At 36.6% G+C, this 24292-nt stretch overlaps 1 protein-coding gene across 1 annotated transcript in view; it reads right to left on the reverse strand.

Annotated features, from left to right (window-relative positions):
• Positions 1-22849: 22849 nt before the first annotated feature.
• Positions 22850-24292, reverse strand: part of LOC149255479 (RNA polymerase II C-terminal domain phosphatase-like 1) — a 128374-nt gene continuing 126931 nt past the window's right edge. Inside the window, exons 18-19 of the mRNA XM_089460491.1 lie at positions 23337-23569; positions 22850-23159 (exon numbers count right to left, since the gene is read on the reverse strand). Coding sequence (XP_089316617.1) covers positions 23560-23569 — 10 coding nt within the window. The 3' untranslated portion in view covers positions 22850-23159; positions 23337-23559. The remainder of the gene's footprint in view (positions 23160-23336; positions 23570-24292) is intronic.

Below are 24292 nucleotides of genomic sequence, written 5' to 3' on the forward strand. Positions count from 1 at the left end.
TGGTGGCAGGATGATTTTGACTCAGGCGGTTCTGGCTCAGATAATGGTATATTGGGCACATCTTTTCCTCATTCCAGCTTCCATTATCAGCAGGCTCAACAAGATGACTGCCTTCTTTATTTGGGGCGGACTCAAGGACCAGAAAAAATTCCATTTGGCGAAACTTGAAATGTTGGCCCGCCCAAAAAAGCATGGGGGATGGGGCATAATGGACTTAAATTTGTTTCGAAAGGCTTTGTTATGTAAATCTATGTGGAAAGCTGTCATGGGGGATTCCATATGGAGTAATGTTATAAGATCGAAGTATATGGAAAACAAAGCTATTTCTTTCTGGTTCCGAATGGGATACATTGGATCTCCTAGGGGTTCGGCCATCTGGAGAAGTTTCAGGAAGATTCAACAGTTCTTCTTAAAAAATCTGATCTGGAAATTCCAGTCTAGCAAGAACATTATTATTGGCTCGGATGAATTTGCTGGTGGGTCTGATAGGACCCATTTTTCCCCACGTCTGATTGGGGCTCTGCACAATAGGGGTATATTTTATTGGGATAAAGTCATACTCAGATGGGAAGGAGCCATACCGATATGGAAATCTGCTGACGATTTGGGTCTTAGGAACACATTAGCTCAACAATGGAACGGGATCGTAATAAACTTGCGGGATAGAGGCATCTACTGATCTAGGGAAGAGGATTACTTAATATGGAAGGGTCTTGGAGGCAGTACTAATATATATGTCAAGCACATTTACCAGCTTCTTATTCAATCAGGAACTGATCAGTGCAATCACATCTTCCCTGCTTCATTCTGGAAAACTCGTTGTCCCCTCAAGATCATTCTTTTTGCTTGGCTGGTTTATCATAACAAGAACCTTACTTGGGAAAATCTCCAGAAGAGACAATGGTATGGGCCGTCCAGGTGTCCCCTATGTAAGGCTGATGCGGAAAATAATCTCCATTTGTTCATCTTTTGTAAGCAATCTCAGTTTATCTAGCAGAATGTGGCAGCACATTTTGGGCTAAATAGAATCTCCTTCCCCTCTATTGATGAAGCATTCAGATGCTGGAGTGATATGAATAGTGACATGAGACCTATTCCATTGTTAGTCATCTGGGAAATTTGGAAGTGGCACAATGCTTGTATTTTTCACTCTAGAGTGGAATGCCATCAATCAGTTTTCGACTTCATACTGAATATGCACAATTCTCTGGACTCTCAAAAACACTCTTGGATCGGCATATTGGGGAAAGTTCCATCCATGAATCCATTGGGTATCCCACGTGCCTACTTTGATGGAGCTGCACAGTAGGGTGTTTGTGCTTGCGGTGTCTTAATTATCCCTATTGTTGGACAACAATATGAAATTTATTGGAATGGTGGGACTGGTTCTAACAATAAGGCGAAGGTTATGGCTCTTGCAGGCCTACTTTCCTTAACTGATTTTCTCAATTTGCAGGGTCTGAAAATTTATGGAGACTCAAAGATGATCATAGACCATGTCCGATCCAAACATGCCATCAAGAACTATAATCTATCAAGATGGCTGGAAAGGATTATGTCTATATGGTACAACAGACCCGACTATTACATTGAACATATTAATAGGGACAAAAGCACTGTTGCAGATGCATTATCAAAACAAGGTCTACATTCTCAGCATGGTAAATGGACGATGTGCATCACTGTGGATTCCACTTCCTACCAGATTCTGGATTTTCAAATGCCGGGTATATAACTCTTTTTTTCTTTTGTCCACAAGTTTGGTATGTTCCTAAGACCTCTCTTTTGCATATTATCTTGGATGACCTCTGCCGTTAGTTTGCTATTTCTTGCATTTTGATAACAGTATCCTCATATCAAAGCTATGCTCTGAAGATGATGAACAATCAGTCGGCTTTCATATGTTTCTGGTTACCGCAATTCCCATATTTTGGTTGGTATTTAGATATACAGGCTCTACTTGTATATATCCATCATATATAGTATGTTTAACATTTCTATGTATATTTTTTCATAATACAATATATAAGCTTTTTTTGTGCTGAAAAAAAAAAATAATAATAATAATAATAATAAATAATATATATATATATATATATATATATATATATATATATATTATTTTACTTTTATAGAGTATATTAATTAATTACATGTTAATTAATAGTTTATATTAATTACATGTTATTATATAATTTAATTGTATAATTTAAATGATATAAATTTTAATTAATAGTATATTATACAATTAATACTTTATGAAATTATATTTATAATATATTTTAAGTTATTTAAGTATAAAGGACAAATGCATTATTTGTTCAATGATAATGATTGTTTCTTGAAAATTTCATTCTTATTTATAGTCACATCAATACAATTTTTTATTAATTTTATTTTGGTACAACTTTTCAATTAAATTTAACTATGGTTAGATGGATTGTGGTACAAAAAGTGAATTACAAATTCATAAATACTATTTTATTGGTTTAGCTATTATTTTATTATTTCCTTAGAACGCCCATTTTGGACCTCAAAATTCCCCTAATATGAGTGTGTGTGTGAAGGACATAAGAGCAATTCTGAAGGGCTAAGTTTTATATATATATATATATATATATAAGCATTTGATGGCTTTCTCACGCTTTGGGATTTCGCGTAAAATCTCTAACCTATGTATATTTATGTGTTTTGCTTTATATTTGTGGATGTGTTTACAAGTTTATGAAGTTACAATTTGTTAATATTGATTCACCCCCCTATCGGTATTATTGAATATTCCAACAAAGGGATGGCACAATGTAATTGTGCATTGATTACTAGCAATTAAATAATCTACAGTGAAAAAAAAGTACCTGCTTCCCAAAATTGATGACATATTCAATCAGCTGAGAGGAGTTGCAGTGTTCACTAAAATATATTTGAGATATGGCTATCATCACATTCGATTTTTTTACGAAGACATCCACAAGCCCATGTTTAGGACAATATATGGACACTAGAAGTTTGCGGTGGTGCCAAGTGGGCTCAAAAATTCTCGGACCACATTTATGTTCCTAATGAACAATATCCACAACCTGTATTTGGACAAGTTTGTATTGCTTAGTGTGGATGACACCCTGGTTTACTCAAAATTGGGGAAGAACATGAAAGGAATTTTAAATCAGTGCTGCAATTGCTAAGGGAACACAATTTGTAGGCCAAACTCGACAAGTGTGATTTCTTCCTATCATAAGTTTAATCTTTGCAAGATGTCATTTCAAGGGAAGGAGTAGTCATAGATCCTGAAAAGATTAAGGCCATAATGGAGTGGCCCACTCCCTGAAATGTCATGGAGGTTAGCTCCTTCATAGGATTGGTTGGATATTACGAGTGGTTCTTTCAATATTTTTCAAAAATTGGGCATCCAATCATAGCCTTACAAATGAAAGGAGTTAAATTTCAATGGACATCAGAGTGTGTAGCTAGTTATGAAGAGCTCAAGAAATTGCTCACACGTGCACCTATTTTGAATCTAGAAAAGGACTTCCTGGTATACACGTGCCTGTGAGGAAGGACTAGGTGGAATCCTGCTTCAAGGACATGTAGTTTGTTATATATCAAGAAAACTAAACGAGCATGAGAAGAATTATGTCACTCATGACTTGGAGCTAGCAGTAATTGTTTATGCCCGAAAGATGTGAAGACATTACTTGCTTGGAACAATATTTATATTAATGCTAAATCATGGAGGACTGAGATACTTGTTTGATCAACCCAAATTAAATGCAAGACAAACCAAATTGTTAGCCTTAATTAGTGAGTTTGATTTTGAGATCAAGCATATTAAGGGTAAGGAAAACATAGTAGGAAATGCACTCAGTAGAAGTCTACAAATAGGGCACTTGGAAGCTATTAGTGGGTTTGACACAAAGGAAAGGGTAAAAGAGGCATTGATACATGATGATCATTTCTAGCATGTGAAGGAATGATTACAGCAAGAACTAGAGGGAACAATGAGCAAGAATTACAAGCTCATTGATGATGGTGTGTTGTTCAAAGATAGATCATATGTGCCTAGTGTAACCGACTTGAAGAAGCTCATAATGAATGAGTTTCATAGGAGACCTTATTCATGTCGTTCTAGTTATCATAAAATGATATCAGCCATAAAGGAATCATATTACTGACCAAGAATGAAGAATTAGATTGTTGAATACATTGTCATGTGCCTAGAATGCCAACAAGTTAAGGTAGAGTGCAAGCACCTAGCATGATTGTTGCAACCCAATCTCAATCCCTAAGTGGAAATGGGAAGTCATATATATGGACTTCATTACAAGATTTCCTAAGACATCAAAACATCATGATGCCATTATAGTGATAGTGGCCAAGTTAAGTAAGGTAGCCCACTTTATAGTGTTCAAGTCCACCCACAAATCCATTGGCAGAGCTCAGATTTTCATGAAATAAATATTTAGACTACATGGCATGCCTACGAAGATCATTTCAAATTGGGATGCCAAGTTCACTTCTAATTTTTGGAAGGCATTGTTTGCTAGCTTTGGGACTCGTTTATATTTTAGTACAGTATATCACCCTTAGAAAAATGGTCAAATGGAAAGGTTAAATCAAGTTTTGGAGGACATGTTGAGGATGTATGTCATGCATCAACCAAGGAGTGGGAAGAATTCCTACCATTAGTTGAGTTTGCATATAACGACAAGTATCAAGAGTGTTATGAATAAAATAATTAATTAATTAATTAATAAACATTAATAGTTAATTAATAAATAAAATAAACATTAATAAAAATTAGTAGTTATGAAAGTAAAAGTCAATAGACATGACCAATCAAACCTTCGTGACCAATCAATGCTTATTTAGGCACACCGTCACGAAGGAATCTAATCATCAATCATTTTGAAATCAATAATAAATCAAACTTATATACTTACATGCATATAAGTATTTTTCATACCTATTTCTTTCTACAATAATGGTATCAGAGTAGTCGCCCCTCTACCTGCAACCACATAGTCATTGTTCTGTTGTGACTTTAAGTCAATTTGTGCCCTTATCCTCACATTGGTCTATTGTTGCAAAGTTTGTGTCATTCATTGTTCGTGTGTTTCCTACCAATGCCATGTTCTGCTCGTTAACTATTATGCTTGTGTTCATCCCATCTATTGTTACCCTTGTGTTTCCTCTCATCTAATATAGTGCAATTGCACAATCATTGTTCCGTCGCAACTCCAAGTCAATCCATGTCCTTATCCTCTCTTTGGTCTACCTCTACATAGTCTATGTCATTCACTGTCTAAACCATCGTGGTGTACCGACGCAACCACTCCCCTACTGAAGTGCCTCCTATCTCATAACCTATAGGTCGATGTCGTAAACCTCATTGACCATTGTGTTGTTTTTCTGACCATCGTCGCTACTCACATTCATGTCCACCGACACTTTTCTTATTTGTTGTCCTAACCGACAAACTGAAGCCAATGTCTGTCACCACGCCCGACCTATCCCCCACCCTCATCTTGTAGATATAATAATATAAATATAATTTTATTATATAGTTAATTTTATTATAGTTTAATTATAATTATAAAGTAATAATCTTATAAATTAACAATAATATATATAAGTAATTATTAAAAAAAAAAAAATTGCAAGTAAAAAAACCAGATCCATGATGGGGAATAATAATGAAGCAGATGTAAATAAATACCGAGAATAACTCGATATTGTACGTCAACGTCTCAACAACATCGAAAAGAAGCAAACAAAGTTAAAAGAAAGACAATGGGAGATAATTGAAACTTAGAAGCAATTAGCAGCAGATATCAATAAAATAAACAATATTGAAAAAATGTTGCAAGGAATGCAGAACCAAGAAAGCAGATATTTTGATTATCATTGGCGAGCCTTCTTAAAATTGAGAGAGGAAGACAAACATGAAGCTACTCTTAGGCTTAAGGAATAAGAGGAAAGAAATGACCAGCTAGTAGGAAGGGTGAATTCATTTTTTGTAAATCCGTTAAACACTCAAGAACCAATACAAAGTCCCAAATCTCAAAATAGCGAAGACCCCCAAATCATGAGATTCTGCCAGGTAGCCTCCGGTAACATTGGTTCCTTGGGAACGGTGTGAAGTCCGGTAAAAGCGACAACAGTCGATCTCTGTAAGGAAATAATCCAAGTACGATGGTAACATCCATAGGGGATTCATTGTTTGGGTTAATAAAATGGAAGGAATTTTTGAATAAAACCCACCATTAGGTGAACATGAGAAAATTATGACAACATCTCGCAATTTGGAAGGAGAAGCATATGACTAGTTCCAATGGTGGTCTGAAAAATGCAATGCCCATTCCTTTTATTGGAAAATTTTCGTGGATGCCTTGCTAAAAGAATTCTACGATGAAGAAGTGTTGGAAATACTGAGAGGGGGGCGGGGAGGTGGGGTGAATCAGTGTTTCTTTTCAACTGTTATTTTACAAGTTAAAACATTTATATTCAAAACACAAGATGAACAACAAGAATAAATGTTTTTATTAATATAATCTTTGCAATAAAATAGATACAATATATATATATATGGTTCCAATCTGTTTCCAAGCACCAACTTGGACTTTTGTGAGGCTCCAACCTCCAGAGCACCAACTCTGTTTTGTCAAGGCACCAACCTTGGACTTAGAAGCACCAATTCCTAGGACACCAATCCTTCCAGTTCTGAGGCACCAACCTCAAGGGCTCCAACCCTCTGCTGTCAAGGCACCAACCTTGGATATAGGAGTACCAACTCCAAGGACACCAATCCTTCCACTTCTGAGGCACCAACCCCAAGGACACCAATCCTTCCACTTTTGAGGCTCCAACCCCAAGGGCTCTGACCCAATCTTGTCAAGGCATGTTTGATAGTGATTCTCTACTCCCAAAACTCTTCTTTACTGAATTCTGTCTGTTTACAGCTTCACTGTAGTCTCCATGCTACAGCATCAATGGCAACCAGTCTTCATATGAAGAAGTCTTTACAACTCTTCATACTGTCCACATAGAGTCTGCAAAAGTTATCTCATGATGATATCAAATAGCCATCATGATCTCTGATAATGTCTCCACACAGCTTTAGTGAGTCTACTATTAGTTGTACTAAGCTCTGCACGAGAACCAACTCTCTGTTTCAAGCCTCTGTTCTACCAGTCACAGTAAATGCTTCAGGCGTGACTACTTCTCACTGTTCTCTTACTTCCCATAAACAAAATCACATATGCTTCAATGCCAGTGCTGGCTACTGCTCCCTTCAAACGATGTCAGATAAAAATTTATTTATTATATCACAGAATTGTTCTTCAGAATGCATTATGTACCTGATTAATTCATCACAGGTCTGAGTCTTTCACAGGGTAACACGATCAATAGAGTTGCTCGTCCTTCGACTGCCTCTTGTCCGGCTAGACCTTCGTCTTCCTTTTGTCCTGCTGGACCTTCGGCCTCTTTCTATCCTGCTAGACTGTCGGCTTCCTTCTTTCTTCCAGTTCGCCAACAACCACTCATAAAGGCAATTCTCTATTTTCTTATATTGATACGCCTAACCTTTGGCTTCCCTTTCGCACGCTCGACCTTTTGGCTTCCCTCCTCCGGTCGCCTTAGCTTCCTCTACGCTCGCTCGTCCATCTACGCTTGCTTGATTCTTCGGCTTCCCGGTCCATGGCTTCCTCTGTTGGGAGGTCCCACATGCCACGTCACTATCTCAATCACAATCGGCGGTCCGACAGCGACAACCCTTATGATTTGTGTGACTTCCCTGATACCCGGACATGATATTACATAAAGGTATATTTTATGGAGCTATCGGGTCCGCGTAGTATATCGCAATCGGCGTTTTGACATAGTTACAGTTCTTCACGACTTGCGATATGCGACGGATGCGATATAACAATAAACAGAAGTTAATATACCTGTCGGGTCCATATATATATCACAATCACAGTTTATAGTGTACCATCCCTTTATAACTTGTGATACATAACTTCCGACACGGCGAACGCGATATAACATTAGGGCGTGTTGTAATAGTGGTCCTCGTTCCGCACCGTCGATTTCTTCTGTATTAGATCTGACGATCAACACTCGGTCTGATCAACACAATCCATCGGAAGCTTGCTGCACCATAGATCTCTTCTCTCTAGATCTAACGGTCCCGACTTAACCTGATCAACCCAAAACCGTCCGTTGATCCTTCGTCATCGATCAACCCGCGCTAGATCCAACGGCCTACATGCATTTCGGGTGAGCCACTTGCAAGGGAAATAACCACCCAAAAAGGTGGTTTTCTCTCTCCACTTGAGTGCTACGTGTCGCTCGGTTAATGGAATCGGGGGAGCTCCTCTAAATACCACTTACTGCCTAGCGTCCACCCGATAACCACTGCCACTATTACAAACCCGCTTTTTGGAATATAACCACGTGCATTAATCAATCACTTAAATAAAGCGCTTAATCATTTAACCACGAGATTAACACTTAATCACAAGATAATCATGATTTGTGAATAAAAGCGTTAAGCACTGAGATTTATGTTTTTCAGTGGGAATACAAAGAAATACCCAGTTAATTGTTGAACGCAGATACACAGAGTAATGAGAGTCCACACCAGGCACGAGTCTTGCCCTCTCGGCTCAATTACAGCAATAAATTGACCTCTATCTCAAACCCCCTCTAACACTCAACCTCTCGCTTCTCACTCAAAACCTAATCATCTCATCTCCCTTGACTTTCCGCTCTTCTCCAGTCTGATATGGCTTCTCTGTTAACTCCTCTGATACTCTGCAGTTCTTCTTTGGCATATATTACATGCGATACTCCTGATATGGCTCCTCCTCAATCTCCCGCTCTTACACTAACTTGGCTTTCCTGTGGCTTCTGATACCGCTCCAATACCTCTTCTCTGCTTTGATAGCTCTGCTCTAATAGCTCCTATGACTTCCGATATTCTCTCCAATGGCTTGACTATCTTGGCTTTCCTCTGGTTTCTCCTCATGGCTTCTTGCTCCTGTTTCTTCACAGATCTGCTCTACTTCTCCTTGGCTTCATATCATCATTTAGTATCCTAGAATATTGCCATATTGACATACTCCTATTGCTTCATGGATCTGCTCTACTTGGCTTCACATCATTGTTTACTGTCCAGAATATTTCCATATTGACATCAATGACAACCTAGATTAACAAGAAGAAGATGATGTCTGCAACAAATTTGTACATCTTAAGCAGAAGGGGACTGTAAGCGACTATACCCATGAATGGGAAGTATTAGATACACGCAAAGAGGACTCGTTGAAGAACAATTACTTAAAATGTATATATGTGGACTAAAGGACTATATTCGTGCTGAATTAAAATTGTACAAGACAAACATTATTGAATATGTTAGACATGCGGAAAGGCTTATTGAACAAAAAAACAGATTCAATAAGACATCATTCACAGGTTCTGAGAAATCAAGCAAATATTTGAAAGAAAAATCAAGTAAAAATTTCTCAGAGAAATCTAACAAGTATATACCACCCCAATTATGAGAAGAAGGTAACCACTACCCAAATTCAGATAAGAATAAGGAAAAGGATGGAAATGTGGAGACAAATATGCACCAGGTCATAAATGCAACACACAAAAACTCTACACTTGTGAAGCATGACAAGAGGAAGACTCAGCTAGCAGTGACTTAGATGAAGAGACTAACAAGGAAATTGAAACCCCAAACATAGAACCAAAAGAAGAAGTCATGCTTAGGATTTCTCTTGCTACAATCATTGGAATAGTGCAACCACAAACCCTAAAATTAAGAGAACAAAAAAAAAGAGATTGTTATTGTGTTAATAGAAACAAGAAGCACTCATAATTTTATAGATGTAAATGTTGCAAGGAAACTAAATCTATTTGTGTACCCAGCAGCAGATATAAGAGTCATGGTGGCAAATGACAAAAGAATAGATGGAGTTGGAAAATGTCACAAGGCTAAATTACAATTAAACGATTATGAATTGGAGTCTAGTTTCTACATAGTACCCCTCGGAGTAGATGTGGTTTTCGGTGAAAATCGTTGCAAACATTGGGAGAATACTCTGCAAATCATCAGAAGCAATTCATTAAGTTCAAATGGGTTGGTAGAAGATATAAAGTATTTGGATTCCAACCAACTCCTACTCAAATTGTATTTGCACAACAAATGAAAGAAATTATTCAAAAAGGAGCACCAATATATATCACACAATGTCGACAATTAGAATTATTAACTACAAACGTAGTTCAATCACCACAACTAGAGATTGCATCCCTAGTTCAAAAGTATAATAAATCATTTCAAGAATTGTTTGTGAAGATTCCACCAGAAAGGAAGATATAACACAATATAGAAGTTAAACCAGATGTGGCGCTCGTCAATATCAAACCATACCGCTATCCTCATCATCACAAAACAGAGATAGAGAGGCTAATTCAAGATTTGCTAAAATGTGGAGTTATTACAAAAAGAAGAAGCTCGTCTACAACTCCAATGGTATTGGTTCAAAAGAAGGATGGCTCTTTTAGACTATGTATAGACTATCAAGAGTTAAACAAAATAATTATAAGAAAAAAAAATCATCTTGTTCAAGATGAGTTGTTAAACGAACTCCACTGCACAGAGTACTTCTCAAAATTAGATCTAAGGTCATGTTATTATTAGATACGAGTATGGTTAGAAGGTATCAAGAAGACTGTGTTCAAAACTCAAAGGACATTATGAATTCAGGGTGATGCCATTTGGATTAAAAAATTCCCCAACTACATTCCAAGCAACTATGAATGAGATTTTCCATCCATACTTATGAAATTTTCTATTAGTTTTCTTTGATGATATCCTTATCTACAACAAAACTTGGAAGGAGCACCTTAAGCACCTGGAGGAAGTACTTTCCTTACTAGAAAAGAAGCAGTTTTATGCAAACTTTTCAAACTGTATTTTGGTAAAAAGGAAGTTGAATACCTCGGTCGCATCATATCTAAAGAAGTCTAGGTAGACCCCACTAAAATCAATATAATCAAAGAGTGGACAAAACCAAGAAATACATTGAAACTAAGAGGGTTTTGGGGATTAACAAGATATTATAGAAGATTTATCGAAAACTATGTGCACTAAATTGCACCCTTGACAAATTTGTTAAAGGAAAATGCTTTTCAATGGGATAGCAAAGCATAAGAGCGTTTTGAGACATTAAAAAAAGTAATACTAGAAACCCCAAATTTTCCAAGCCCCTTGTGATAGAATGTGATGCTTCAAGGTTTGGAACTGGAGCAATATTAATGCAGGACAACCACCCAATATCTTTTCAAAGTCGAAACCTCAACAAAAGGGAAAGTTTGAAGTCTACTTCTCATAAAGAAATTCTTTCTATAATATATGCATTGAATAAATGGTGTCAGTACCTCTTGGGAAGCAAGTTCTCAATTCGTACAAATCACAACAGTGTTCAATTTTTGTTATAGCAAAATACTTTATCAACAAAACAACATAAATGGATGGAGAAACTCTCCACATTTGACATGGAAATATTGCATAAAAAGGGAAGGATAATGTACTTGTTAACACACATTCACAAAAAGATGAAGACATAACAGCATGCAGCAATGGTAGTAGTTCATGACTGGTTAGATTAGATTCAAAATAAATATGCCAAGGATCGAGACTCTTATTTTATAATCGAAAATGTTGATCAAAATCCAAAATTTGAATGGAAAAATGATATACTCTTGTATGAAAGTAGAATATATCTAATCCAATCCTCCAAATTTAAAATAAAGGTCCTAAGGGAACCACATAGTTCGTTGGTAGCAAGAAATGTTGTATTCTTCAAAGCATAATATAATACTCGTCAATCATTATATTGGAAAGGGATGAGTAAAGAGATTAAAAAATTTGTCACTGAATATGATGTTTGTCAAAGAAAAAATAAATAAAAACGTCCTAACCCCAATATTACTTCACCCCTTACATATCCCAAATCAAATATGGGAGGAAATATCGATAGATTTCATTGAACAGTTGCCTATGTCTAACGGAAAGAACAAAATATTGTTGTAGTGGATAGACTAACCAAATACGCACATTTCATGGAAGTTAAGAAGACAGACTAAACAAAAAAAATACAGAAATATTTTGCAAAAACATCTATGAATTACATGGCCTCCCAAAGGTCATCGTCGGCGATAGAGACATGAAATTTAAAGAAAATTTTTGGAAGGATTTCATAACTAGGTTGGAATATTTCTTAACATGAGTTCAACTTATCATCCGCAGACATATGGACATACAGAAATAGTAAATAAAGTTTTGGAAATGTATCTTCATTGTTTTGTAACATATAAGCAAAATAAATGATCTCAATGGTTACATCTAGCCTAATGGCGGTACAATTCCACCTACCATACATTATCAAAAATGACCCATTTTTAGGCCCTATATGGATATGAACCTCCAAAACGTAAGGACTTCACAATGAGTGACTATAAGGTTCAAGCATTAAAGAATCAACTAGAAGAAAATCAAAAGATCATAAAAATATTAAAAGAAAATTTAGCAACATCTAGAAATCGGATGAAACAATAAGCAGATCAACACCGTCCAGAGAGAGAATTCGAAGAAGGCAATTGGGTATTTGTAAGACTTCAACCCTAGAAGCAAATTATCTCTGAAGCAACAAGGAAATAACAAGTTGGCTCCAAAATTTTATGGGCCTTTCCAAACAATCAAAAAAATTAGTGAAGTGGCTTATGGATTGAAATTACCAGATATTGTCAAATCCATAATGTGTACAATGTATCGTGTCTTGAAAAAATGCTAAGAGGAAATCAATCAGTTCAAACAAAATAATTGAAGTTGATGATGAAGGAATAATCGTTTTAGAAACTGAAGGTATTCTTGCTGTGAGAGAGAAGTTCCAAAAATAGTAAGGAATACTTCATTAAATGGAAAAAACTTCCAAAAGAAGATTCATCATGGAAACAGAAAAATTCTGACAACAATACCCATCATTACCCTTGCTTTGAGGACAAAGCATCTCCTAAATAAAATAATTATATTAAATAAATAAATAATAGACAATAATAGATAAATAATAATAAATTAATAAAACGAACATTAACAAAAATTGTTAGTTGTCAAGGGAAAAGTCAATAGACATGAGAAATCAAATCTTTGTGACCAGTCAATGCCTATTTAGGCACACCATCATGAAGGCATGTAATCATCAATCATTTTTCATTTAATAATAAATAAAATTTATACACTTACATACATATAAGTATTTTGCATACTCGCGTCTTTCTGCAACAAAGAGTCACTAAAGATTAGTCCTTTTGATGTATTTTATGGCCAAAAATGTAACACTCCTATTAACTAGGATGACCCAGTGAATATAATGGTTCTTGGACCTGACATACTAAAAGAAATGGAACAAGAAGTGCTCAATATCAGGTAGAGAATGCACATAGAGTTCCAAGTGGCAGAGCATGTGTATCTCCGCATCGAACCAAGGAAGGGAACACTAAAAGTGGGGTATTGTGCTAAGTTAGCACCCAAATTTTGTGGATCGTTTCAGAGTTTGGAAAGAGTGGGACTAGTGGCTTATAGACTAGCCTTACCACCTACCTTGAAACCACACAATGTATTTCACACTTCTTTGCTTAAAAAGTATGTACTTGACACTAATCTTGTCTTTGACTATCTATGATACAAGTGGAATCTGAGGGAGAATTCCAACCAAAACCATTGTGCATCCTAGACTGAAGATAGGTTCCACTCTGGAATTGAGTAATAGAGCAAGCAGGGTGCAATGGAAGTACGTTCGACCAGATGAAGCACCATGGGAGATGGCAGATCAAACGAGGGAACTCTACCCATTTTTATTTAATGTATAAATGAATACAAGAGCAATAAATATAAAGCTTGGTATTTTTTTTAAAGAACATCGAGGACAGTGTTCCCTAAGGGGGTGGAGTCTATAATAGCCATTTTTCCACACCCCCACGTGTAAATATAACAATGTACTACTACTGTGCGAGCCACAGCTAGCTGGAGCAAAACTTTATGAACATTTAAAGAGTGAATGTAAATTGAATGACTAACATGAATGGAGGGATACACAAATTCACAGTTTGAGGGGAGGGTAGTTGCATGTCATGAGAAAGCCCATAAACAATTGCCTTGATTTTTTGCAACCCATACCAAGCTACATTAAATTCGCAACACCTTGTCGAAAAAAATTGAAGAGATGGGATTGGACTATAGGCAGAGGATTTCTTCCATCCCCATCCCCCTCGTGAATCAAGGCTAGGGAATCAGGGCCTTGATAAGAAAGACAGGGAGTCAACAGGAAATGCGATAGAAGGAGAATGGGGAAGATTATCAGAGGTCATTGTCAAAAAGCAAAGAACATCATTGCAGAGGAGGACACAACAAAAGTAGAACATGGCTAGAGTGAGAACTCCCTAGAAGTTGGACATGGAGCAGAGATGGAGTTTGTGACTGATCCTTGTGCTTAGAGACTTAGAGTGTTATCCCCTGCATTGTTTTTTTTAGGCCACTAGACTATGTGTCTAAACCTGATTTATAAGTGGGAGGCTCAGTGGATCACTGAATCATTGTGGTGCTTATAGCTAGAGGGAAATTGACAAACCACCTGGACAATGGATTCTAACTCTTAGGTTGAGCAATCCCCCACCTGAACTTTGTGTGTGATCCTTATGAATTGTGTTTGAGGCCACTAGATTGTGTGTATGTGGTCAATGGGAGGCTCAGTGGATGACCAAATTGCTATGGTGCTTGTTGTATAGTTGTGAACTACCTGGACAAGGCAATCTGAGTCATTGTGGTGCTTGTTGTATAGTTGTGAACTACCTGGACAAGGCAATCTGAGTCACTGTGTTTCTTGTTGGAGAGTTATTAACCACCTGGATAGTGGACTACAGACCCATGTGGTGCTTGCTATAAAAATTCAACTGATAGACTTCCTAGGTTGTGGATTCAACCTCCTGGACTGAGCAATACCCCACCTAGACCTTGGGTGAAGCCTGTGATTGAACTCAGAGAAGTGGGTCATTGTGGTGCTTATTTCTAGATAGCAGTTGAGAAAACACCTAGGCAATGGACTCCATCTCTTGAGTGTATACTAAGCTTTGCTGTGAATATCCCCTTTGCAAGCATCCCCTCAAACTTTGGATCCAGCTCAAGGATGGTCAGCTACAAGAAAGTTGCAGTCTAGTTGGCTTATGTTTGGGTGGAGAGTGGAATTCCCTCCTTTAGTTGTCAATGATCTTAGCATAATCAGGTAAGTTTAATGTAGCTTTATATTGAGCTATGAAATGTAATGATTTATGAATGTACATGTCTAAAATAATTTCATGAATAGGCATGATGTTATTGTCTTCCTGACTGATACAGACCTCTATTATGCACATGTTAACTATGATGTTCTATATGTCATGAAATTGATAAATGATTTGATAGTGTTGATTCGGTTATGATTACGATGAATATGATAGACTATGTTCAATGTTTCCTTTATCTTATATGATCATAATGGTTATGGAACAATGGGTTTGGTATTGTCGGTCTTATTGAGCAGTTGGGAGTTCCCCCTTTCGCTAATTAGTCATTTAGATTCCCTAGTTATGTTTAACCAAACGATAGTGTCTCTACAGAGTTGGATTTCGAAGCTACAAAGTTAGACATGGGTGCTCAAACCAAACTAACAGAGTGGCATCATATCAGGAGTAGTAACTTACCTTTAACTTTCCTATCATTGCATCTTAGCTTGGCAATGGATCCTCCACTATCGCGTTGGGAACTTTGTATGCCACAAAGCGTTGTGTTGGCGAGACCAGCCACTGCTCATTGTCAGTGCCTTGTGCATTAACTCCCTTGTAATTGAACTAGTAGCGAGGTATGGTCGATACGGCCATGGTTTCGATCCTTGGAATTGCATTGTTCAGCCACCATTCGCGGTCGTGAAGCCTAGTGTCTCTATAACCCTTGTGAAGACGAGCAGTTAAAGAGGAGTAGGTTGACCTGGCAGTGTTTCTAGAGTGGAACCTTGTCCTCAGACCACCACCACCGCAATGACCTTTGCAGGTTGTTTAACTTTGAAATAGGCGGCAAGCGATGGGAGTTAGGTCGATCTGGTTGTGGTTTTTTGTAACTCATGACCGTCAGGTTTTTTGTAACTTGTTACCTTGCAGTAGGCAAGCATCTAAGGGAGTGGATGCTCAGGCATGATGTGGACCTAGTTCCCTGTTGAGTAAGGCATTGTGGGCTCCACATGAGTGACTTGGGAGTGCCACCAAGGCCTAGTGGAGGTCACGTGGGTACCACGTGGATATTGGATGACATGGCCTCGTTTGAGAAGCCAAAACTTCTAACAAGCATAACTTTCGATTTGGGACTTGAATTAAGATGAATTTTATATTGTTGAAAAGCTCTCGACGAGTTGGAGACTCTTGTGGTATCAAAATTAAATTTTGCATACTTGCAAAAATAAATTTGTTTTAACCCCATATTCATAATAGACCTTGGAGATCAAGTCAAACAAATAGGTAACACCTACCACAGCCCGAGAATTCCTTAAGGGGGTGAAAAGGAGTTGTTCCATAGGTAGTCTTCTATCATCTCACTTACCCTCTTCATTTATGTCCTTTTCTAAAACTTATTTTCAATTGTAAAGCTGAAATACTTCTTTTCATGTTTCTAGTATAGTTGTGTACCTAGAAATACTTCATTCCCAAAAGCCAAGCTTTAGCTTCCTCACCAAGTGGTTTGATCTTTCGAACCTCTGCTTGTAAGGTATCTTTAGAAATTCTCCTCTTCATATGCCTAGAAGAAGATTTGTATTCATTGCTGGTAGATCCATTGGAAGTAATTGTTTTTTGACTTGAAGCATTTGATGATATATCAATATCATCATTGGGGGCTTGAGCCTTTTCACTATGAAATCTCTTCCTTGAAGAGTTTTTACCAACATTACTTGATACTTGTTTTGTTGTATGTTTTTCCGCATTTCAATCAAGCTATGTAACAAAGCAGCATTGGTTTTAAATATATTTTCATTATCTCCTTTGCAACTTAAGCTCCATTCTTAAACTTCCCATAGTCTCTACCATGTCTAGAGGAGTCTCCACAACTCTTTCATGGCTCTTAAATTCATGGTATTGTGGCGAAACTCCAATGATGTTACTTTATCTCTCTATGAGGAGAAGGTAAGTTAAGGTGTTAGACTTTTATTTAAACAAAAATACAACAATAATGTCTTTATCATTTATTTTCCTTTGAGCTCATACAACCCTAAGTGTTATAATCTATGTCTGATACCAATTTGTAACACACCCCATTTATTAAAAATTAAAAATCATATATATAACAAACTTTTAGATAAGGAATCGCGATACATAGATATTTGATTTAATATTCTTAAATAAGTATCCAATTTTCTATTCCATAATCAAACCTTTAGACTTCCTTATGGAAATAAGAATCTCAAATTTCCTCCCTAACAAGAAATCCCCCCTATACTTGTTCCAAAAATGTAGGGGAGACACCTTGATAAGGATTAGTCATGGATTAATTCTAGGATTTGGTTTTCTATGCTACTCATAGTTTAAATAAAGTGAAGTTGATAAGGTAGGTAAGATACAAAAAATATATAAAAAAAAATTCCTCACTTCCATATCTTTCCCTACTTGTCGTATCGTAGCCCCTAGTCCTTATAGGGGCTCATGTATATTGCTCTTGATCATCATCATTTTATTAACTAAAAAAGTTATAAAAAAAAAATACATTGTACACAACACCACGGTATATATACCTCGTAGTGGTCAGTATAGTAGAAAAATAAAATATCCAGGCATAGTTTAGAACAAATTTAATAACAATTTTTACAAGGAGAAAATTTGAGATATTACAAAAGCTTCCTAATATGCAAAATGTTCCAAAGAATATGTTGATCCATTTCAAAAATTATACTAGGAGACATATTGTAATCCACTTCAACTAGATGTCTTACCCTCCAAAAATTTCATCCACAAATGTGAATTGCATGAATGCTAGTCAAGTCTACCATTATCAATTGACAATGCTTCCCTATATTGACTCATGTTTGCTCTATTGAGATGTTGTCATTGTTGTTATCGATGGCCCATTAGTTGTGCTCCATTTCATTACAAAAGAAAACAAATATCTGCCTATGAGGACTATTGTAAAATGAGCCACTTGTTTGCTTGTCCTACTAGTAGCCCTATCTTGTCACAATAAAAGGATGATTGTAAACATATTTAGCAATCTCTATGAAACATATTTGCCAATCTAGGGAAATCCCTGAATCAGATTGATTGTGATTCAAATTCAATGAAGGATAATAGTAATAGCTTGATGGTTGTCAAACCAAATACAGAAACCATTGATAATGAAGACTACGGCCCCAAACAAATTTGAATTAATGCACAAATCAATTGCTAGACAAATTTCAATTAACATATAGGGCGTATCAATGTATGATTATGTCGGCTCCTATTTAAAAAGACGTGTTTGTTTAGTTCAAGTTCAAGCCACTATAAATATAAGTTGGACTTCTTCATTTTGGCCATTAAACTCAAAAAAGGAGACAAAAAGAAAGTTGCATATGAGGCAAAAAGATAGGGTTCACAACTCATGAACCAAAGAAGTTAGGGAGCTAAAGATTTCTTGGGTTTTTTGTGAGTCTTTTACCTATGATTTCTAGAGTGTTTTAGAACAAAAGGATCTATATTTTTTGGATCTTTTTCAAGAGTTTGGACCCCTACCTACTATGTCCTTGGGCTAGTACAAAACTTCATCACACTATAGGAGCAGACCCTTGTCCATCTTCAAGTTATCATAGTGTTTTGATAACATTACAGAGTAGTCCTCTGACCCACTTATCGCGGCTCGGATTAGCCCTGAAACATCATGAAACAAAGCCTCGGCCCTGTGGTTTAGTGACAACTCGGGCCTGTGATTGGTGACTAATCAAACCTCAAATTGGTGAGTAATTCGGACCTGTGATTAGTATGGTTTTTATTCTTCCTTGGATCAATTGGTTTCACCTTTCTTAAGTGCACATATCAAGCCTAGCTTGGGCATTCTTTAGTCATCATTGGAGCAGTCTCTGAAGGCAAACCTGTAGCAATACTTGTGAAGTAAAGTTGGAGCAATTCATAAATGCCGGACTTTGAAGTGAAATTAGATGTCTCATTATAGACATTTTTGAAAACTATTTTGGATGTATTCCTTGACCATTGTTGTAGACCACCTTCTTGAAGCTTAATTGAAGAGTTGTTGATCCTGTTGTAACAAAGCTTGGAGTTATATTGGAAGATCACCTTAAAAAAGTTTGTTGGATCATTTTTGAGGTATTGTCTTAAGACCTCTTGATAAAGCAACATGTTGTGAAGACCATTGCATAGCAATCATCTTTGAAGCAGACAAAACTTAGAAGTATCTAGAAGCATCTTTGAAGATTTGTTGGAACAGAGCTAGAGTAGATGACCTTCGTGTAGTCTTGTTGAAGAATATCAGTTGGATCATTATTGAAGTGCTCATGGAATAACTTTGAAGAAGATTGTTTATGCAGACATGAAGAGTCTTGGAAACACATACTAGGCTTGCTAGAGTTGACGTTGATGCACTAGCCCCTGAAGTATTGTGAATACTATTTGAGGCATTTGTTGAAGTTGATCTTGTAGGTAATTGTAAGGCAATTGTTGGAGCAATGACATTGTAGAAGAAAACTCTTGAAAAAGGGTTGGATTCCTAGAGGATAGAAGTCCTCACCCAAGGTTGAAGCCTTGTCGAAAACCAAATCGTAGCTTAAATTGTTGGAGAGGATTGGAGTCTTCAAATATACCAAGTTGGAGCTTGGTGTAGTACAGGTTAGAGCCTGGTTTGTAATTGAAGATTGGTGTCTTCATCTAGGGTTGGAGCCCTGAAAGAGGTGTAAGAGTTATTGTACAAAATGGAACTTGGATTGTTGTAGAAGAGGATTGGAGTCCCTATCATTCTTATTAATAAAATTATTCTTTTGTTATACAATGTGTGTTCTAGTTTTACTAACTAATCTTAACTAGTACAAAACAACAATTGTAAAAAAAATAATGGTTCATCCCCCACCCCCCCAAGTATTTCCAACATGCTCCAAACTCCTCTCACATATTGCCTACTTTGTTTTTTTTAAAAGGAAAAGTGCAAGTATTTAAAAGAAACATCAAAACTCAAAAAAAACTACACTACTTGGCTAATTGAACACCCTGCCTAAAAATTTTGTTCATCTCACATCTCATATCATGTCTTTAAAGGAAACTGTCAAATTGATTCAGATATGATTGGGGACTATCATTGCGCCAAGAGGGATACCTCTTGGCATAAAAATAGTTTGTTTCCAGGTACAAAACTACAACATGTGAAGGCCTATGAAACAACTTTCATGTATTCATGTTGTCTCGTTGTAATCAATATTGTGATTCATCATTAATATATGTTGCTACTATATTCATTTTACATATCCATGCTCTCACATAGAAAACCCATGCACAAAGCATCACAATCAATCATTGTCTAGATCCTAGATCCTTACATGTTGACAAATAGATACAATTTTCCTCTACGTGTGATTTTTACCTATCCATGCTCTCACATACAAAACCCAAGCATAAATTATCAAAATCAATCATCGTCTAGATTCTTACATGTTGACAAATAAATACAATTTTCCTCTAAATGTGACCAACTATTCTCTACCATTTCACCATATAATAATTCTTACCTACTAATCCACTATTCAACACAAACAAATGACCTTAATGCAAGTTATTCCTCTACCTCCATCTGCAATGCAATTCGATGGGTGCCAAATCTAATATTGTATTTTCTGAAAATGCCCAATGATTAAAAACGAATTTGACCATTTTTCTTGCTTGAGTTATCATTTGATGTACCCAAGTTGTCTTACAAATGTCTTAGGTAGCTAGATTTAAACAATGTGATCCACAAGGAATCCAAAAATACCTGAAGAAATGCCCCATATTAGTCACCCGCACAGACTTGGATGCAATAACAACGACAAATTGAACTAGTTTGTCCTCACTTGGGGAGAAAATGGTCTATCTATATATCTCACAAACATTTAGTGGTCTTTATCTTGGTCATTCAATGAATGGTGAATGATTACAATTTGGACCAATTTGTCCTCCCCTATGGACAAGATGGTCTCCTTTAATATTTCAAACAACTATTAAGTCTTTATCGTGTTCATCCAATCAATGGTAAATAATGAATTTACCTAAAAACCTGACAGATGGTATTAACCATTACCCATTGTAGTGCATCTGACAATGACCCAGTTTAATTATTCCCAGCATTCCCCGCGTGGTAATTGTTTCATAAGAGATCCATATGCGACACCAAACAACCTCTTTTACATGCCTCAAAGCAAACGGCTTCTAATAGTTTAAATGAGGCCTTAAAGACAAAATGATATAAAACGAAAATAGTGGCATCTCCCTCCTTTCGTTCTAACGGCTTCCAAGGTTGTTGCAATTTTTGTTGGGTCTTTATAACTCTCAGAGTAGGATTTCTTCACAATAAAGTGGAGTAGCATAGGTTGAATTTTAACTCTATATAGTCACTTGATTCTGTTTTTAATGACATTTTTTTGTCAAAAGGACATTGGAGCATCTGATTTGGGGAAGGAACGTCCCCCTTTCTGAAAGGAGTGTTCCCATTTGAATTTCTGTTTGTTTCCCTCAAAAAAGGAGCATTTGGGAGGAGCCCCAACGGAGTACCACATCCCCATGTAACACAGGTTTTAACATGATGATCTTCCCTGGATTCACATTGCAAGCTATACCAGAGTTGCTTAATTGGGAACCACATCCCCATGTAACACAGATTTTAACATGATGATCTTCCCTGGATCCACATTGGAAGCTATACCAGAGTTGGTTAAGTCAATGCAGAGTGACGACAAGTTCATTGGCATATATTAATTGAGAAACATGTCCTACTATCAGAGACTTGGTTCAGATTACTCATGTAAACCCAGCATATACACATAGCTTTCTGGAGCTACCACACGACACCCATGCAATCTTTGCTTCTCCTTGTGTAGCTGTAGAGTATTTCATTTGGTTGGAAACATTGCTAGTGCATAAACAAGAATAAACCCACTACTGTCTACACTACCAGGTAGAGGATGGTATAACCAATTATAAATTGCAGTGCCCGCTAGAATAGTTTTAGATGATTTTGCAGAGCTCTGTGATGTGAGTATTTACATCTGGCCTGCTAAACATAATACTCAATTACAACGTGCTAAAAAGGATGTTACACTCAAATATCTACTCCTCGTCTTAACAACCTTCCCGAGCAAACATTCAAATATTTTTAACTGATACACTTGAATATTTTTAAACCGATACAAACTCGAATATGTTTAAACTCATAAACAGACAATAACTCAGGTACATTTGACAAAACATGAACTTGAGTTGGAAAAAGCGATTCTGTTTTAAAAAATAAACCGAAAACATGCACATTTTACAGCCTTCCAACCAGTAACCAACACTATTACAAGTTAGTGATCCACCCCATTCTAATATTTTGAAGTCTGCCAAGGACACGCTATGCAACCGCATATTTTTTAAATCAATCTTTAGACATCCAATAATGAAAATCCAACATAGTGCAACCTAATAATCGTAAAACCCAAACATTCAAGGAAAGACATAACAAATGTTATATACTATTTCTGTAGATGATGTGTTATCTACCTTGTATATACTTTCTGAAACTACAGTTTTTGGAAACCAACAGATGAGTGACATTGTTCCTTTCAAAATGCAGCAACTGGATGAGCCATAGCATGCTCAACCAAAGAGTATTCACAGTCTGCAGATTAGCTTGCATCATCATTGATCCTGATTCTGTGTTAATTCTGTGGACTTGAGTTAACCAGTGTGATAAAGTTAATATAAACTAATGGCATACTCTATTCTATTGTTTTGAATCAATCCTTGGAGACAGCCATGTAACGAACATATTCTTTAGAGCAGAACAGAGGAACTAGAAGACCCTGTGACAGCCAAAATAATAATGAGAAACATACACATTGGAGAAAATAAAGACCAAAGCACTCAATGAGAGCCATATAAACTTTATATGCCCTTCACTAGATAATAAAATCCCAGCCACATATATATCTCACTGTCTACAGTTTAATGTTGTCACAATTGAAAATGGAACGATGTACCATTCAGAAAGCTTCAATTGGATGGGCCAAAGCATGCTAAGCTATTTGCAGAGTGATCACTACCTGAGAGATTCTGCAGAGCACATTATCCTTTCCATCACATAGCTGTCTAGCATAAGTTCTATACTGCATTACACAAAGTAACGCTTCAAAAGTACATCTTATGGATTCCACATAAAGGATCACCTATTTGTTATAGCCACATGAGCGCAAGTTGAATGGTCTAGAGCCACCTGAATGCCAGGAACATGATTGCAATCAAAAGTTATCTATAAATAATCTACTTCAGCTTCCAAACATGACAGTAATATTCTGACATGCCCCACAAAATCCTATACAGTTTGATTGATTGCATGCAAGGAACCAGAATATGACGCATAATCCCAGAGAAGACCCTAGATATCCCCTGCTCCAATTTCAAATGACTCTGGATCCACCAAAAGATTTAACAATCAACATGGCATGCACATAAAGCAATTTAGCAGAAGTCCTAGACTTTATTGAATGGAGAAGCATGCTTCCTAAAGTCTAGTTTATATAATCAAATATCAAATCCTGGTAATAACAAGAAAGAAACATGTAAGTTCACTGTTTGACTATTAATTGTACTGCAGGTATTCTTCATATGATTAAAATGATAATCTATTAAATTTTGGTCTGCTTCAATAGATCATATCATCAAATAACAAAGACAGTAAATCACCTGTCTGATATTTTTGGAAAACGTGATAATGACCTCCATTCTCATTAACATTGCAATGCTAAGAAAAGAGAAAATACTTCCTCATCGTTCAAGTCTAAACCCTGAATACAATCTTCCAGAGCACGATCTCCATTTCTTAAAACTGGCGAGTGTACAAAAAGAAGATTTATCTAGTCATTTAGCGAGCCCCTCCTTTTGTCTCTATTTCTTCATAAATTGGCACAACAGGTCTTAATTTCATTCAGGTCAATTT

Source organism: Pinus tabuliformis, chromosome 7, assembly GCF_031772625.1.
Source record: "Pinus tabuliformis cultivar Carrire ecotype Pingquan chromosome 7, CPIR1, whole genome shotgun sequence".
In the NCBI taxonomy this organism is placed as follows: Eukaryota; Viridiplantae; Streptophyta; class Pinopsida; order Pinales; family Pinaceae; genus Pinus; species Pinus tabuliformis.